Genomic DNA, 17,227 nt, shown 5'->3' with positions numbered 1-17,227 from the left:
AAATGGGGAATCTTTTGCACACAACACCAATATGTATTCAGCAGGCATCAGCCGCTAGTTAGGCTCATTATATATCTCCTTTAGCGTAGGTAACGTACATACAGTGTGTTTGATGTTCTTTGTAATTATCACATACTGTCTGGTCTATAGGGCCTGCCTGATTATCTGGACAGCATGTTATTATAGAAGTGAAATGCTACCAATGGATGTGTCTTCAGAGATGCCCGACTGAAATAACAGCCATGGCTAATCCCGTGCTGCTTTCCAGCTCCAGTATCATAGACAATACACGGTTGCAAAGGCAGATTGAGCTGAAAAAGACAAATACTTGAAACTAAGCAAAGCATAAAATTACATGGAAATACACATCAAACATTTAAACCTACTTAAACCTCAGTGATGATGTTGACACACACAAAATCAAGACATGTAGTGTGGGCTGTGATGATGATTTTGAGTGGAATCATTGACATAAAATCATCTAGACTAATTTAACTGAAATTCAGTCTCACTAAAGAATGTCACTGAATTTTAGATAACTGCTCCAAAAAAATAAAACAATAGTTTTTCGACTGCAAATTCTAATGATTTAAGTCAAAAGGGTACTTTTAAAGTACAAAGAGGCTAATTTCCAAAGCACAGCTCCTGCTCTCGTTTGTCCAACTCTCGCTCAGCTGCCTTCCTTATAAACTTAAAGGATTATTGAGACAATTGCAGGTTTGAAGCTTGATTACACACAGACTACAGACTCGTCACCAGTAAAACAACCAGTACTCACCCATAGACATGCACAGTGCGATGAGAAGAATTAAAATCTGTTTTTTTCCTCATACTCTTCATCCTGCAGAAAAAGTGTTAAAGAGACGCTGAGCTTGATCAGTATGGAGAGACAGCTTGCTTGCAGCTGCTGCTCGTCTGAAGACGTCTGTTAAGACAGGCTTGCTGAGCGCAGCTTCAGTATCCTTCCTGTGACTCAACCCCCTGCAGCTCACGACTCAAACCAGACCCAGAACAAACACGTGCCACCGGCCCACAGGACTGAAGGGACGCAGGTGAAACTCAATGAAAAAGTCAATTTTAATAGAAAAGTATCAGTTAGTGTGTTCTTTTAAGAGTTTGAACACAGTGCCATGTCTTTATTTTCAAACTTAAACATGCGATCAGTTTATTCATCCTCTCAGCAGCAGACCCCATAACTCGCTGCTGGGTCATGTAGAGTCAGAACTAACTGACATGGAAATAAACAGAACCTTCAATACATCCGTACTTTTCCCTATTAAAGTCTAAATTAGCATCAGCGTCCTGATAAAGCACAAGCATCTGTCACTGTGACTATTTTAAGGGTGTGAAATGTGACGTGTCTGGTTTTTGCGTCATACATTTCACACATTATGGAGCAAATATAACACAAGAGCAATTGAGTTCCTTCTTAGTTTGAATAAAGTGTACGAGTAACATTTAAAGATACATTAAAGCACTATGGAACCTGTATTCGGTTCTCCTCTGGCCCTGACACACAGACTCCAGAGTTTTCAGTTGTAGGAAACAAATATCATATATGATATATAAAAATAATTATTAGCCACTTTTTGGGCAATGCTTTTTTACTTGGAATTATATTGTCAGTAAAGACCGTGCTGATAAGATGTTGGAGAGAAATCACTTTACTCATGGTCCTCAAGCAGATTATTGCTTTATTAAATGTCAGAAAACAGTTATTTTATAACACGACATCCTTCTCAGACTCATCCAGTCAGAATTTAGAGTTGGTAACAAATCTGTATTAAAATATATAATATCATGGTTTTACAGCTTTGGAATCATAATTATGGGTCAACGCTTATCTGGCCAATGAAGAACCTCTCAAATTGTTATTATGACTGAGTAACTCAGGATCTCTAAGCTTTCAGATGGTTTCAGTAGTCAAGAAGGTTAGGTCATTATTTTTTTACAATACAGCTACTTTGTTTTCATCTTTACCTCACCCGGTGTTTAAGTGTAACATTTGTTACATAGAGTGTGAATTTAACTGTGAAAAAAAGGCTAATTCTGTCACTCTGTGAATTGAATGTGATTGCATGACTTCAGCAGTGACAGCTAGAGTGTTTCTCCTCTCGGGACGTAGAGCTTTTTTAAGAGGGATGTCATTCTGGGGTACTGGGGGCAGGGTGTCGTTAGAGTGTATTACACAATGTTAATAGTATATTAATTTGTGCAGTGTGAGATTCATTGGTAACAGATACTTTGAGCGCGAGATCTCGTCGCGATGACACACAAAAGAGTGCGACAGCTTTTTAGTGGTTATAATGAGCGCTCTTTGCAAGCTTTCTAGGCAATCCAATTTAAAATGTAGAACTTTGTTTTTCAACAACACACAAACATTGCAAAGTTTCGGGAATGGACATCTGCATATTTATGTGGATTCTCTCTCAAAGTAGCAGTGTTTTGACATGGTGATAACTATAGCAAATAGACGGGACAAAATATGTGAAAATGTGCATTAAGACTAGAGCACCTTCAGTGAGTATTTCTGGAACCTGGTTGATACTTTTATTTATAACTATATATACAAAAACAACGAAACAAAAATACAAATGTACTAAATAAAATAATTTTTAAAAAATTAAATGCATATGTACAATTATCTAAGCACTTAACTAAAATAAGTATTACTTATATAAATAAATAACTAGAGAAGGCTGTCTATAATCAGCTTGCTTCACTTTTAGTAAGAAAAGCCTACTCTTCACCTGAATTAGAAAAAAAAAATGCGTCCTCTGGTCTTCAGTGATGTTTGAGCGTATACACGTAATATCTGAGTGACAGCAGAACGCGACGCAATTCAAAAGCACACGTGCAGTTTTCGTGTGAGTGAAGGAAATCCCGCTTGCGAGTGGAGAGATTCGTCCTCGCGCACTACATGGATCACATAACATTATATGCTCTCTACACTGTCATTAATAATAATAATAATAATAATTCCTTACATTTATGTAGCGCTTTTCTAGGCACTCAAAGCGCTTTACATTGTCAGGTGTATCTCCTCATCCACCACACCATTAAGATCACGCTATAGAAAACTGCCTAAAATTAAGTATAAAGAGGAGAAAGAAACGGCCCTAGGCAGCTGCCAGGATCCACCACTGCCCAGATGCAGTTAGAAATTGGACTAAAAACAAGTCTATCGCAAGACATCTGGTAGGGTCCAGATCTCTCTCTCTCTCACACACACGTTTACTGTACAAACACAATTTTACTGTTTGCATTTTTTTCTAGTACAACCCTCTTTCTTTAGCTCAAGTATGCAAACCTATTTGCCAACATGCACTATAATTATATATGTTTTATATTAAAAGTAACATTTTCAAAAAAAATAAAAAAAAATAAATGGTAACATGATCGTTGTGGTTAAGGGCTTCATTTTCGCTGGAGGAAACAGCTGATGTGTGATGAGGGGTGAACACAGTGAACTTTATAGGAGATGCACAACCGATTGCTCCCCCATGATATTTTGTGAACTGCATTATGACAAAGAACTGCACAGATGCAGATATTATAAACAATCTATTGATAAACACACACCTGTTTCTCGCTCTGCACCGCCGCGGTCTGCGGATTGAAAAAGAACGCGCTGAAAGACGGAGGATCCGATCGAAGTCTGCCGCCGTTTTCATATGAATTTGTGGACCTGAGGAGATCATGAATTCGTGTACAGTTTATGGAGCTAATCGCAAAATATTTAGGGGGGCTGAGTAATCATATTTTTGGGGGTTAGGCTATAGCCCCCTAAAAATGGCCTAGAGATGCCTATGCTTTCTCAATAATGCAGTTTAAGTGCTTTGACAGTCAAAGAGACCTGCAATCACTCCAGAATATTTCCTAACGTTTTGAGTTTTTAAAGTAAGGCGCACCTGCAGCAGTGCTGAAGTTCCTTCTCTCTGGATTAATCAACATCAAAACACAGATGGAGACACAAGGATTATTCACTAATCTCACTGTCATCTGCTGCTGGTCAGAGCACAAATAAAACACGAATGTTTGCTGATGGCCAGATCGTATATCAGCAGAACACAGGCTTCATGGAAAAAATCTGAAGAATCAAAGACCCTAAAATCAATGTGTAAAATCGTCAGACAACACTGAATTCAACTTAATGCTTTAAGAAAACAAAGAAATGGCAAGATAGCAGAACATACAAGGAATTTCTGTCTTGAGGAATCAACACCATCTGCTCTAAAGTTTAGTGTCTTCAGCTTTACAGTGCCAAAATATGTTGTTAAAATGTCAGGAAAATGGTGATTAATGTCTGTTCTAAAGCAATACACGTTAAAGATACCACTAAAGTTTATTGAACCATGAACCCCAAACAATCACAGTGACAAGTGTTTTCAGTGTAATAACTCTAAGTCTGTTGTGATCTCTTACCTAAAATAAATACACAAAATGTTTGTTATAATTACACCAGCTGTGGAATTAAGACGATCTTCATTCACCATCATTGGATAAGACACATTAACTATGCTAATTACCTTGTACTGTTGGACATGTTTAAAATGCAATTCAGCTGAAAGCAATCCAAAGGGTTTTTCTGCTTTTAAACAAATAAATGCAAAATAAATGAGTAAACTTTATTCCGCTAAATCTTTGTCCTCCCAGTCACTCCAGTCAGTGTCTTCTGGTCTCCTTATGGCTACTTCCTCCTGTTTTTCCGCCGCCGTTGGCTAGAATCATCACCAAACGCATGAAGATGTTGAGGGTGTCCATGTAAATGCCCATACATCTGAAGAGCAGGAGCACAGCGATGTTTTAACAGACAGCAGCACGTGGACAGTCATACTGTGTCTCATTTAAATGATAGAAAGACTGAATCAAACTAAAAACATACTACAAATGCGCAAGTCTGACTCATAGCTTGCCCACAGAGAACACTTACGCATTAATGGGGTCATATTTCTGAACGCCGTAAAGAGGGGGTGCGTCTCGGCACGCTTGATGACTTTCTGTGTGTCATACAGCAGAAACAGGCTGAACAGGACCAGACCTCCATAAACCGCCACCGAGTACAGGCCGACCCCGAATGCAGAGGTGGGGGGCAGAAACATGGAGCCTTCAGAGAGGAGAGAACAGAAGACACTCCTGTAAAGTCTGTGAGATTAAACAGACACACAATCTGCGGCGGACTGTAAATGCATCTCACCCAGAGACGAGGCGAACACCACGCCGAAGCCCACCGCCAGCAGCGGGCCGCCCATGCTCAGGAACTTTTTCACTCGGATCGGCGCACACATGGCCACCGTCGACAGACCACCCACAATGCCTGCTGTGTACCAGGCCGCTCGAACCATCAGCGGGCCACCCAACAGAGTTAACGGAGCAATGACGGCTCCCATCACACCTGCAACACAGGGAACACGAGAGCTCTGCTTGTCTGTCCACACAGGAGTCATAACTTTCATGTGACAGCTTGTATTTGTCATTTGAAATGTTCTGCAGCAGAAACCACAAACACAGCCTGCAGTGCCCTCCTAGAGATCAGTTAAAGCAGCAGATCTGTGCAGTGGAAAGCACTTTACCTGCGTGTAGAGCCCAGGCCAGGGTGTTTCGGCATCGGACTGTGTTCATACGAGATCGATCTCACCAGCATCCCCCGGCGCCAATCATAGCAGCAAACGTGGCACCAATAGCCTGTGGTTAATAGGGTTTGTCACAACATTAAATATCAATGTGAATATTTAACTGTAGGCTGAATCATTACTATGCCATAGTATGCTATAATACAGTATATAATTACGAGCTGCCTTGCAGTACGTTTTTGTTGATTGGTTGTTATGAAGAATGCATGTAAAGTGCGATGAATAAAAAGCACTATGATCAGCTGCATACCAGCCAGGAGCCCCTCATCATGAGTCCCATGAGCGCCGGCGTCCTGCTGACCGCGACGGCCGAGAGCGCCGTCAGACCCACGCTGCCCGCAAAATACAGATATGTGGAGTGAATCCTGTCCTTCACGTACTGCGGCCAGATCCTGTAAAACACACAGCTTCAGTCTGTACAAGCACAAAGTGTTCCTGAAAAGATTTCACATGAGAAGCTCGTACAGAATATCTGCTTTATAAGCGTGTATATATGTTGACTGTCAGTCACATTAAATCCAGCTCACAGCTGAGCTGATCGTAACGGATCTCACGAATGACATGATCGTACCATGAAGCTGTTCTTTCTCAGAGCCACACTATAAAACTCAAACTTTTAAAATGAAAAGTTAAACGTGTCAGCCTTTATCTACTCTAGTTTAACAGAAACTTCTGCAGATATTGAAATGAACTGCTTTGTAGTGAATCAGACCCGATCAGATTACACCAGCTATCACAAAACACAGAACCAGTCGTGTGCTGTCTGCAGATCAGAGGAGAGCCGCTGATTTCACCCACAAGCTCATTTTAACAATCGGATCACAGGTGAATCTGATTTCTTTTGTGCTGCTGGCATCATCAGATCAGTTCTAGCCTTTTATTCATTTAGTGTTTGAACGTGAAGGTGATTCTTACACTGCTTTCTCGATGGCTCCCATCTCATTGGACATCCCTAAGCCATAATAACACAAAGCTCCGAGTCCAACGGCGGCGCCTCCAGCGAGGACGATCCGGCCCATGCTGTCGACTGCAGAGAAGAGAATCACAAACATCATCGGTCTCTTACGGAGTCGCCCAGGGGCCATAAACATAAATATCCTTTACTTATTTTGAGTTTGAAGCTTTAGAGATTCAAACATGCATTCGTTACATAATGTTCAGACCTGGCATTAACATTTATCTCAGGTGATCCGATCACAAGCAGCAGATACAGCTGAGAACAGGGTCTAAAGCATTCAGGACAAGATTACTTTTAACTAAGTCAGAAGTTAAGACTAAGAGTTTCCCTCCACAATCCAAAGACACACAGAACAGGTGTGAGTCTGAACGTGTGTGTTTGATTGTTCTAATCCAATGAGCATGAGCTGACATGATTTTATTTTGCTGATAAATGCTGTAGAGTATTTTAGCACATCATTTCTAACCAGCATGCAGACTTTATCTCAAACAGGCCTGACGACTCTTGATCAGACACGTGGTATCACAGAGACACACATGAACAGCGCCAAAAACATAATCATTTTACAGAAATACATAAATGTGGAGAAAACTGTCTTTATAAAAGGACATGTAACAGAATTCACTTTTAATTGCTGTGTCTGTAGCAGGCTGAAACGCTTGATCTTTGGCCGTCTTGCTCCGGCGGAATCCCAGTCTAGTCTTGGTGGAATAACCCTGATCAGACACAACACAACACATCATCAGAACAACACCGCTCCAGTGAGGCTCTTATCAGCCTAACAGCAGCACAAGACAAGAGGTTTGGAACCTGCTGTGGTCTGATCTGGGCTGGACCGGACTTCATCAGGGCTGGACTCCGGAGGACTGACCGCAGGCATGACAGGCGTGTGACCAACATCACTGACCAATACTGAGTCCAGTCAGGAGGACATGAAAAACAGGCAGAAACTACAGCTAATTATCATTCATTAAGAACAGTTAAATTCACATTCGCGTGAAGCAGAGTGAATACAGCCGCTAAACAGGACAAGAGGAAGATTTGATGCAACTAAAGTAACAACCTCGAGAACAAGCAGAGGATGTTCAGTGCTATCGGTGTTTGCCTAAATATGAGTCCAGCGAATAATCCTGTAGAACGACGTTTACACTTTACTTAATATATTTAATTTATAAATCATTATATTAAGTAAAACTCACCAGTTGGTTTGTTATCTATTTCACCTTTCAGATGCGTCTTCACCAATGACGCAACAAACTGTAAACACGTTCCTGAACGTTCCTGAGCATGACGTCACAGCCCGGCGACAGCCACGCAATGCACTATGGGTCTTGAAGTTTGGAATTCTTCAGCTTGGATAAGCGTTCTGCATTTGTTAACTTTTTAGAGTTAGTTTTTAAATAATTTATGTTCCGTTTGTTTTATTCTATTTTTGTAAATTATTAATCACATACTAGAACAAGCTAGACTAAAGAAACAAATAAAGTAATGGTCTGATACGATCAAGACTGAACAATATTAAATTTAACAATTATTTATGAATACCGAATATTGTTGCAAAATTGTCTTTGTTTTTGATCGCTCCTAATAAACAAAGCAAACAGCCATATCATTTCCAACATAATTTACAAAGTGATTTGTAAAATTTATATTCCATTCAAAAATATTTTAATGAAACATATTAATACTTAATCTTCATATATAATATAATATTGAAACCTTTTCGAATAAGTAGCTATACTTTCTTCCACAATGTAAATGCTATTACATTATTCCAATAAACATTCCATCATTCCTTTATGCCTTGAAACAATGAAGGAATTAGTCTTTTATTATTATTCTTATTTCTACGAGAAAATACATATTTTACCGAGCTGTCATACACATTTGCACTGTGTTGGTGCTCCTGTAATAAAACATGTTGTTGTTTTTTTTTTGTAATTATTATGTTTGTTAGAATGTTGCGCTGGCGCAGGCGCGGGGGCGCGCACGTCGCGGTGACGCAGCGGCGGTGTTTGTGTCTCGCTGGAGTCAGACTCGCTCCGCTGATGAGGCGCATCTGTCTCTCAGCCCGTTTGCTTTAAAAGAAAACGTATTTCGATCCACAAATACAATACATTTGTGAGTTTTTTTGCATTCCCGATCAATTTTAGATGTTTGTGTAGGTAATTAATAGATTTTATAGTTTTAATGTGTTACAGAGCTGGACGTGAATGATTAATAAATGATGGATTCGATTTTTTTTATACTATTGAATACTGAATTTTACACACCGTGATCTGGATTTTACTGTTTTTTTTGTTGTTTTTTTTTCATCAAGTGAACGAGGAAACGAATGAACGCGGAAATATAATGGTACAGTATCATCGTGCTTTATTTTATTCCGTTGTCATTTCAAAATGATCATGAATGACTTTCGATGTGTTTCTCATTGGCTGATATAATTGTTGAATGACACTGTCATTCAAGTAAGTAATGTATGTAATGTTTCATAAGTGAGTCAATGTGTCGCTCATCTGTGATTGCGACTGATGCTGTAACACATCTGCAGATTTATTACTGCATCACTATCAGCCGCGGTATGAAATATGAGCATGTCGCTGTGTGATTTGGCGAAGGCTCCTTTCCTGGAGATTTGCTGAAATGCTTCGTGTGTTTCTCGCAGGTCTTCGGTTCAGATGAAGTGCTGCTGTTTACTGAGGGCTCGCTTTGTCAGTCTCTCTAGTAGGCTATGTGTGAGGAATGTGACACGAGTGTGAGATGAAGCACAGCTTTCAGGTCTTTTACATGTTGATAATTAATGATTATTTACTTTTGACCAGCAGTCTAAATACGACTGTGAATAACGCAGGCACATGGTGAAGATCTCCTGTTTTGTTAAGATTTGTTTTTTGCTTATTTCAGGCATGTAGATGATTATCGTCAATAAACAAGAATAGCAACACAGAAAATAAGAAGCATTTTTAAGTTCAGTTTTTGGATGCAGCTTACAGTCAGTTCAGGTTTTGGTTAGAAGACTAGAGATGAAAACAGCAACAGAGACAGCGTGGGAAAATGAGCGTTCATTTGACTAAATACATGAAATGATTTGATCAGAGTTCTGGTGGTGATGTAAAGGTTTTCTGAGGTCTAATTTGTGGCTCAGGTTAACAGTGCAAGACAGAAACTTGCCTCCTAACCACTGTCTGCTGGCCGGACAGCTTCTCTCTCAGCCTCCTACAGTACTGTGTAATTATCCCACACAGGGTCACAAACATCCCTGCTTTAGAGGAGGACTGGTTATAGTGTCCTGAAGGTGAGAGTCTTTGAAAGTTACCCCAGCTCATAAATCCCAATGACATACTAATTATACATCATTTAAATACTACTTTACTCATACTGTTGACACATACTACTGTACTGTGTATACCTATGTGATGCTGTACTTTCCTGTTGTTGTGTTTTTTTTTTTGGATTTTTCACAAATATGTTTTTTTGACACAAAGCCTTTAAACTGCTTCTTCATGAGAACAAGTGACTATCTGTGACACTGAATGCAGCGGGTTTGATCTCTGCTCAGAAATGTTCATAAAGCTCTTGAAACTGGAATCTTACAGAATCACATTTATTTCTTCAAATAACAGACTACAGAGGATTTACTCCGTCTGAACCTATAAGTGTTGAGTCAATGTGTCTGGGATGATCCTGTGATCTTGGCTGCCGAACATGTTTTTTTCACCAGTATAATTGCAAATTTACGCCATCTATGCACAGACACATAAAATGTAAAGACTTGTTAGACAATCTGGATAATTCATATGTCAACACAATTGCGTGCATAAAAGAAAAAGATGTAACTCAAACTCTAGAGGTGTAATCGGTCGATTTCACATTCTGCTGTATTGTGGCTTTAAGGCAATATTTCCATCACAGTTGCTGTTTTAGTGTAATGAATGTTTTTTTTTTTTTTTTTCTGTGTCGTGTCTGTTGCAGTTTCAGCAGTTTCTTTGAGAAATCTTCAGATTAACACAGCAAGTATTTGTTTTAACTGTAAAGGTATTTTTCAAATGATGAGGTGAAATCATATTAATAACCTCCCCCAATTCTGAAAACTGTTTAATTGAGCTGAAACTGCACAGATTTCTGTAAGTCTTTCTTACCGAAGGTACGATAAAGACTAATTTGTTAACATTAATTAATATGAACTAACTGTTAGCATTATCATTTTTACAGGATTTATTAACCTTTGTTAATGTTAGTTAATAAAAACACAGTTGTTCATTGTTTATTTGTTAGTTCACAGTGCATTATGTAATGTTAATAAATGCTACAGAGGAAGAATTCATCATAAATTTATATTAACTAATGTTAACAAGCAAAACCTTGTTGTAACGTGTTACCCAGATTTCTGTTGTTTGTATTAATGGGTGATTATTCGCGAGTGATTGTTGTCTTTATATTTTAGTGGTGTTTATAGCTTTTAATTTAAATCCTACCCAGCATCCTCTGCTGTGGTGTGAGTATTGCACATGATTCACAGTGAGTGATAATTAGTGGTGTTTACTAAAACAAGAATCACTATTATTATTACTACTTTCTTTGTCTTCCGCTTCCAGAGCAAACTTCAGTAAGTCTTTACGCAGCATGTTGTGCTATGAATATATCTTGAACTATGCAGAGTACATAACTGTGTAGAAACAGTGTAGAAACAGCATAGAAATGCAGCTGAATTGACTCCATATTGCCTGCCAATCGCTCACAGAACTGCATGTGATAAGTCTCTTTCTGCCTCATCAAGAGACTTATTTAGATTTTTTATAAAAAACCAAACCTGTCGTTATATGTCAGATTGTAAAGCATAACTCATATATTACATTTGACAGTGCTATTAATAATATAAAACACATTTAAATGAATTCTACTAACTATGCTCCTATATATCGTTCAGTCATACGATACCTAAGAATAATTATCTACAGTAACTACTGACAGAAAAACATGGACTATCCATGACTTTAACGAGACAGGTTGAATTAATGATTACGCACATGCTATAAAAAGGGAAATACTTTTAAGTCAGATGTATTTGTGGGTATGTAGTGGAGAATAAATCTAGATTAGTGTGGTTTTACAGTGTTTGTCATGACTCATGTGTCATGTGTGTGTTTTATTTCAGAGTCCAACCAGAGGAAAAAGATGAAGGAATGATCTGAGAGTGAATCACCCACTGAACACAATTACACACAAGAATGCGCATTAAATATACCATTTCTATCATCTTTATTGTGGCTCTGGTCATCATAGAAAAGGAAAACAACATTATTTCAAAGTAGGTTGTTTTTTCACTCTCCTCTTCTGTTTGTTTCCTCTGTATGTGTGACACCTTTGTGTTTGGTTTGATGATGCAGTGGAGGATTACAGTAATCTACATAACAGTCAGAAAACATTCAAATCAAAGCTTGTCAGTATGTGTTATTAATTTTGCTGTGTACAAATTTCTGTTCTTAGAGAAACTGCTTCTTTGAGAAGAGTATAGATGTTAAAGGGATAGTTCCATTGAAAATGACCATTTATTTCTCATAATTTCTTCATGTTGTACCAAACCTGTATGACTTTCTTTCGGAAAGAAGACATTTTGAAGACAAATTGACTCGTTGTATGGACAAACAAATGTTTATGTGTTTTGCAGAAGAAAGGAAGTACACATTTGGAAGGACATGAGGGAGAATAACGATGACAGAATGATAATTTTTGGGTGAAATATCCCTTTAGCACTAAAAAGCTTTATCCACTTTCTTCTGTCTTTTTCAGAGTGTCTGATAAACTGAGTCCCAGACTGACCCCGCTGCTGATGCTCAGTGCTTCTCTCCTGTCCGCTGCGCAGCACAATGTCTCGACGGACGCCCTGGCCCTCCAACACCTGAGTGCTTTGCAGAACTCGACTCAGAGCGTCCAGCAGAGCGCAGCGTCCGCAGCCGGAGGACGGAAGCACATCCTTCTGCTGGCCACGACTCGCACTGGCTCCTCGTTCGTGGGAGAGTTCTTTAACCAACAGGGCTCCAGCATGTTTTACCTGTTCGAGCCGCTGTGGCACGTGGAGCGCATGCTGACGGTCGATAGTGGCGGCACCAACGCATCGGTCGCAGGGCCGGCGTATCGAGACGTTCTGCGCCAGCTGCTCCTGTGTGACTTCTCGCTGCTGGAAAGCTTCATCGAGCCACCGCCACAGGATCACGTGACTGCCGCGCTCTTCCGGCGCGAGTCCAGCCGCTCCCTGTGTGAGGATCCCGTCTGCACGCCGCTGGTCAGGAAGGTGTTCGAGCGCTACCACTGCCGCGAGCGCCGCTGTGGCCCGCTCAACCTGACTCTGGCAGCTCAGTCCTGCGCACACAAGCAGCACCGCGCCATCAAGTCCGTCCGGGTCCGGCAGCTGGAGACACTTCGGCCGCTGGCAGAGGACCCCAGGCTCGACATGACCTTCATCCAGCTGGTCAGAGACCCTCGCGCCGTCCTCGCCTCACGCATGGTGGCCTTCTCCAGCAAGTACGATGTCTGGAAGCGGTGGGCCGTGGACGGAGACCTTCCAGTGGACGAGGATGAAGTGAGGAAGCTCAAAGGAAACTGTGACAACATCCGCATGTCTGCCGAGATCGGACTCAAGCAACCACCGTGGCTCCGCGGACGCTACATGCTAGTGCGCTATGAGGACATCGCGCGATTCCCCATGCGCAAAGCTGCAGAGATGTATGACTTTATAGGCATTCCCTTCACCGCAAAGGTGGAGGAGTGGATCCTAAAAAATACCCAGGCGTCTAAGGAGGTCAGTGGAGTTTATTCCACCCAGAAGAACTCCTTGGAGCAGGTGGAGAAATGGAGGTTTAGCATTCCCTTCAAACTAGTGCAGCTGGTGCAGAAAGTGTGCGGCCCCACCATGACTCTATTTGGATACAAGTTTGCAGAGAATAGAGACATGCTCACTGATAAATCCGTAAGTTTGATTGAGGAGAGAACATTTTTATGATTCTACACATATACTTCATGAGGAAGAGTGATGAGATTCATGAAGTAATATGTGACATGATCGAAACAAGCTGCAAAATTAACTCATTGCATCACTTCTAAAGCAGTATTGTAAAACAGAATATTATTTCCTTCTTTGATAAATGGCCAGTCAGCTCGATTGATGAATGGTTGAAGACAAGGATTGCATTGGGATCTAGCAGGTGTTTGAAGTCTTCTCGACTGTATATACTGTACCGTATGTGTGTTTGTTTGAGGAGAAATGAGCTGCTGCTGTGTGTTCAGATATTCTTACTGCAGCCGGATTGCAGAACTCTACAAACCATATCAAAGGATGATTCATACAGAAAAAAAAAAACAGTTTCATAGATTTAATATATTGTCTTATTTGACAAGGGCTCTTTGTTAGAAACAAAAGTGACAATGAATCATTTCATAATTATGTTCATGTTACATTAGTTCAGTTTGTTATGAAAAACCCATGGTGTCTTGTAATACAGGCTTTAAATTTTCCCTTAAGGGATTAATAAAGTTTTACTTAACCTTGCCTGAAATTCATTATGTGTTTTCTGTGTTCTAAAGATTTCATCAATCAATAATAAACAGATTCTTTAGTTGAATGTTAGATTACTTTGAGTGATAGCTAAGGTCTAAACATAATAAATACATGTAAGCCAAAGAAGATGTGACTGATGGTCGTTCCGTAGGAGCAGATTTCACGTGGGCCTGTGAAAAGAGCATGAATTGAACAAAGATCTCTTTCAGAGCTGTTGCTAAAGAAGTCCAAATGTGAAGGACGGGTTTCTAAGTTTTTAAGTCTAATCTAAATCTGTAAGCACTAACTAGTGTCTACAGTCCAGGAATACACATAAACCTCAATGATGGCACAGAAACATTTAGCAGTACAGCATTTCTCTAACCAAATGTTTTTTTTCATTTATGTGTGCTTTCTGTGTTTCATTCTCATGGGTCACGCCCACACCATGTGCTAGTACTTAGCATTGTCCTGCCTTCAAGGAGGAAGAACCTGCTTTCTGTAGCAGCTGCTAATCAGCTGTTGCCTTTATTACTGTGCCGTCTGCTATTTAGAGCGCCAGTGAAACTCCAACGTGCTCATTTATTCTGAACCCCTCCTGTATGTGGTGCAGAGCAGTTTACTTAAACTGACCTCACCCTCACCACCCACACACAGCTCGAGATTCATTCGCTCACCTAAATCCAGCACTTGAGCTCAGTGTAGGCAGATACGCAAGCTTAGGTGCAACATACTCAATCTCAAAACAATGCTTTTGATATGATCTACAGCCTGTGATAAAAATATGAGAGCATTTTTGCAAAGAAATTTATAGCACAAGGACATTTTAAGCTTCATGAGGTCTGAAGGAACTGCGTTGGTTTGTGTGGGCTGTGTGACGAGGGTGGAGCATGTGTATATGGTCAAAGCAATATAGAAGAACCCAACCGCTTTTCCACAGTCTCAGAGGCCCCCTTTTTTCCTTGCAAGTAAAATCAGGCCATTAAGCTCCACCCTGCAAACAGACCACCACATCAGATAATGAGAGAGCTGTAATATAAACCCCTCTGAGAAGAGTGCATCAGTGCACTAAGGGTCTGTTCAGGTCAAAACTATTAAAATCGTGTAGAAATAGCTAACAACTGCTGGTTAACATTTTCTGCAGTGTGGGTATTGTGTCTTTCAGGCAATACAGTAATTCAGATATTGCCTATATCCATCTATAAACATGTGTATGTGTGTGTGTGTGTGTGTGTGTGTATATATATATATATATATATATACAGTACAGGTCAAAAGTTTGGAAACATTACTATTTTTAATGTTTTTGAAAGAAGTTTCTTCTGCTCATCAAGCCTGCATTTTGTTTGATGTTTATTATGGTAATAAAGGTTGTATTGTGAAATATTATTACAACTTAAAATAATAGTTTTCTATTTGAATATACTTTAAAAAAATAATTTATTCCTGTGATGCAAAGCTGAATTTTCAGCATCATTACTCCAGCCTTCAGTGTCACATGTAACATCCAGTCTATCACATGATCATTTAGGATCATTCTAATATTCTGATTTATTATGAGTGTTGGAAACAGTTCTGCTGTCTAATATATTTGATGAATAAAAGGTTAAAAAGAACTGCATTTATTCAAAATAAAAAATATTCTAATAATATATATTCTAATAATATATTTTCTTTACTATCACTTTTTATCAATTTAACACATCCTTGCTGAATAAAAAGTATTGATTTTATTTAAAAAAAGAAAGAAAAAAAATGACTGACCCCAATTGCTGACCAGTAGTGTATTTGTTATTACAAAATATTTATATTTTAAAAAACATAGCTTCTTTTTTTTTTTTTTTTTTTTTTCATCAAAGTATCCTAAAAAAGTATCACATGTTCTGAAAAAATATTAAGCAGCAGAACTGTTTCCAACTTTGATAATGAATCATCATATTAGAATGATTTCTAAAGGATCATGTGATAATGATCCTAAAAATTCAGCTTTGCATCACAGAAATAAATGATAATTTAAAGTAGAATAAATTTAAAAACAATTATTTTAAATTGTAATAATATATCACAATATTACATTTTTTTTCTGTATTTTGATCAAATAAATTCAGGCTTGATGAGCAGAAGAAACTTCTTTCAAAAACATAAAAATAGTAATGTTTCCAAACTTTTGACCTGTACTGTATATATATATATATATATATATATATATATACTGTATATATACAGTGCCTTGTGAGAGTATTCATAGCCCTTAATTTTTTTTTCACATTTTGTTGTTTCTGCCTTATGTTAAACTGCTTTAAATTACTTTTTTTTTCCACATCAATTTACACTCCATACACCATTAGGGATGGCTCGATACCATAATTTTGGCTTCGGTACGATACCATAAAGTAATACCTCGTATCGATACTAAAACAATACCATAGGTGGCAAAGAACCAGACTCAAAACAATAAGTGAACTGAAAGAAAAATTATTTTAAAAAAAATGTGGAAAAAAAGTGCTTGATCATCATTTATAGTATTTATTTATCTTGGTTAATGTTAGGTATGTGTTTACTGCATAAAGTAATGTTAACATACTAAACATGTATTAGTAGCCTACATTTATCATTTATAAATAATCACTGACCTACATTAATAAGTGCTGTAATGCTGTTGTAAGAGCCATTTTGGTCTTATGTACAGGTACGTCCAGTAGGGGTCACTCTTGCTTGATTGTTCACAATATATAGGTGGGAACCTTCCTTCAGGTAACAGGTGTTGCTGGAGGGAAGGTGCACACCATTTTTGACCGCTACGCTAGGTGTTTGTACCATGCTATGCAAGTCATTGTAAAGGTGAAGGACTCGTGGATTTACTGACTGTTCATTTGGATTCTTGCCTATATGGAAATGAAGACCAGTAACGGTTTAAAATAAATCTACAACAATGAGCAATATTAACATCTTGTGTGTACATTCCAGTTAATAGTAACCCAGCAAGCGTGATGCGTCCATTACAAGCAACCATCCAGCATCCCTCAGCGGCTTTAAAGTATTAGACTTGGCCGCTTACATTTTAGTCAAAAATGGTTTATCGACCTAAAAGGAACTGTGTTT

General features: G+C 39.0%; 1 protein-coding gene and 1 pseudogene across 1 annotated transcript; one reads left to right on the top strand and one right to left on the bottom strand.

Moving 5' to 3' along the window:
- Window positions 1-4,326: 4,326 nt before the first annotated feature.
- On the bottom strand, window positions 4,327-7,944 carry LOC109075217 (annotated as a pseudogene).
- A 645-nt stretch (window positions 7,945-8,589) lies between these two features.
- Window positions 8,590-14,159, top strand: LOC109075221 (carbohydrate sulfotransferase 3-like). Its single transcript, XM_019091152.2, has 3 exons — window positions 8,590-8,946; window positions 11,747-11,899; window positions 12,382-14,159. The coding sequence occupies exons 2-3, from the start codon at window positions 11,820-11,822 to the stop codon at window positions 13,589-13,591; spliced, it is 1,290 nt and encodes a 429-aa protein (XP_018946697.2). The 5' UTR covers window positions 8,590-8,946; window positions 11,747-11,819; the 3' UTR covers window positions 13,592-14,159.
- Window positions 14,160-17,227: the final 3,068 nt, after the last annotated feature.

This window comes from Cyprinus carpio, chromosome B12 (assembly GCF_018340385.1).
Source record: "Cyprinus carpio isolate SPL01 chromosome B12, ASM1834038v1, whole genome shotgun sequence".
Taxonomy (NCBI): Eukaryota; Metazoa; Chordata; class Actinopteri; order Cypriniformes; family Cyprinidae; genus Cyprinus; species Cyprinus carpio.
Note: the sequence above shows the minus strand (reverse complement) of the source record. Positions and strands in the feature narration are given on the sequence as shown.

What these genes read in the sequence shown, in the direction of transcription:
- LOC109075221 (XM_019091152.2), top strand. Translation starts at nt 11,820, where the DNA reads ATGCGCATTAAATATACCATTTCTATCATCTTTATTGTGGCTCTGGTC. An exon ending in GAAAACAACATTATTTCAAA is followed by an intron (nt 11,900 to 12,381) that starts GTAGGTTGTTTT and finishes TGTCTTTTTCAG; the next exon opens with AGTGTCTGATAAACTGAGTC.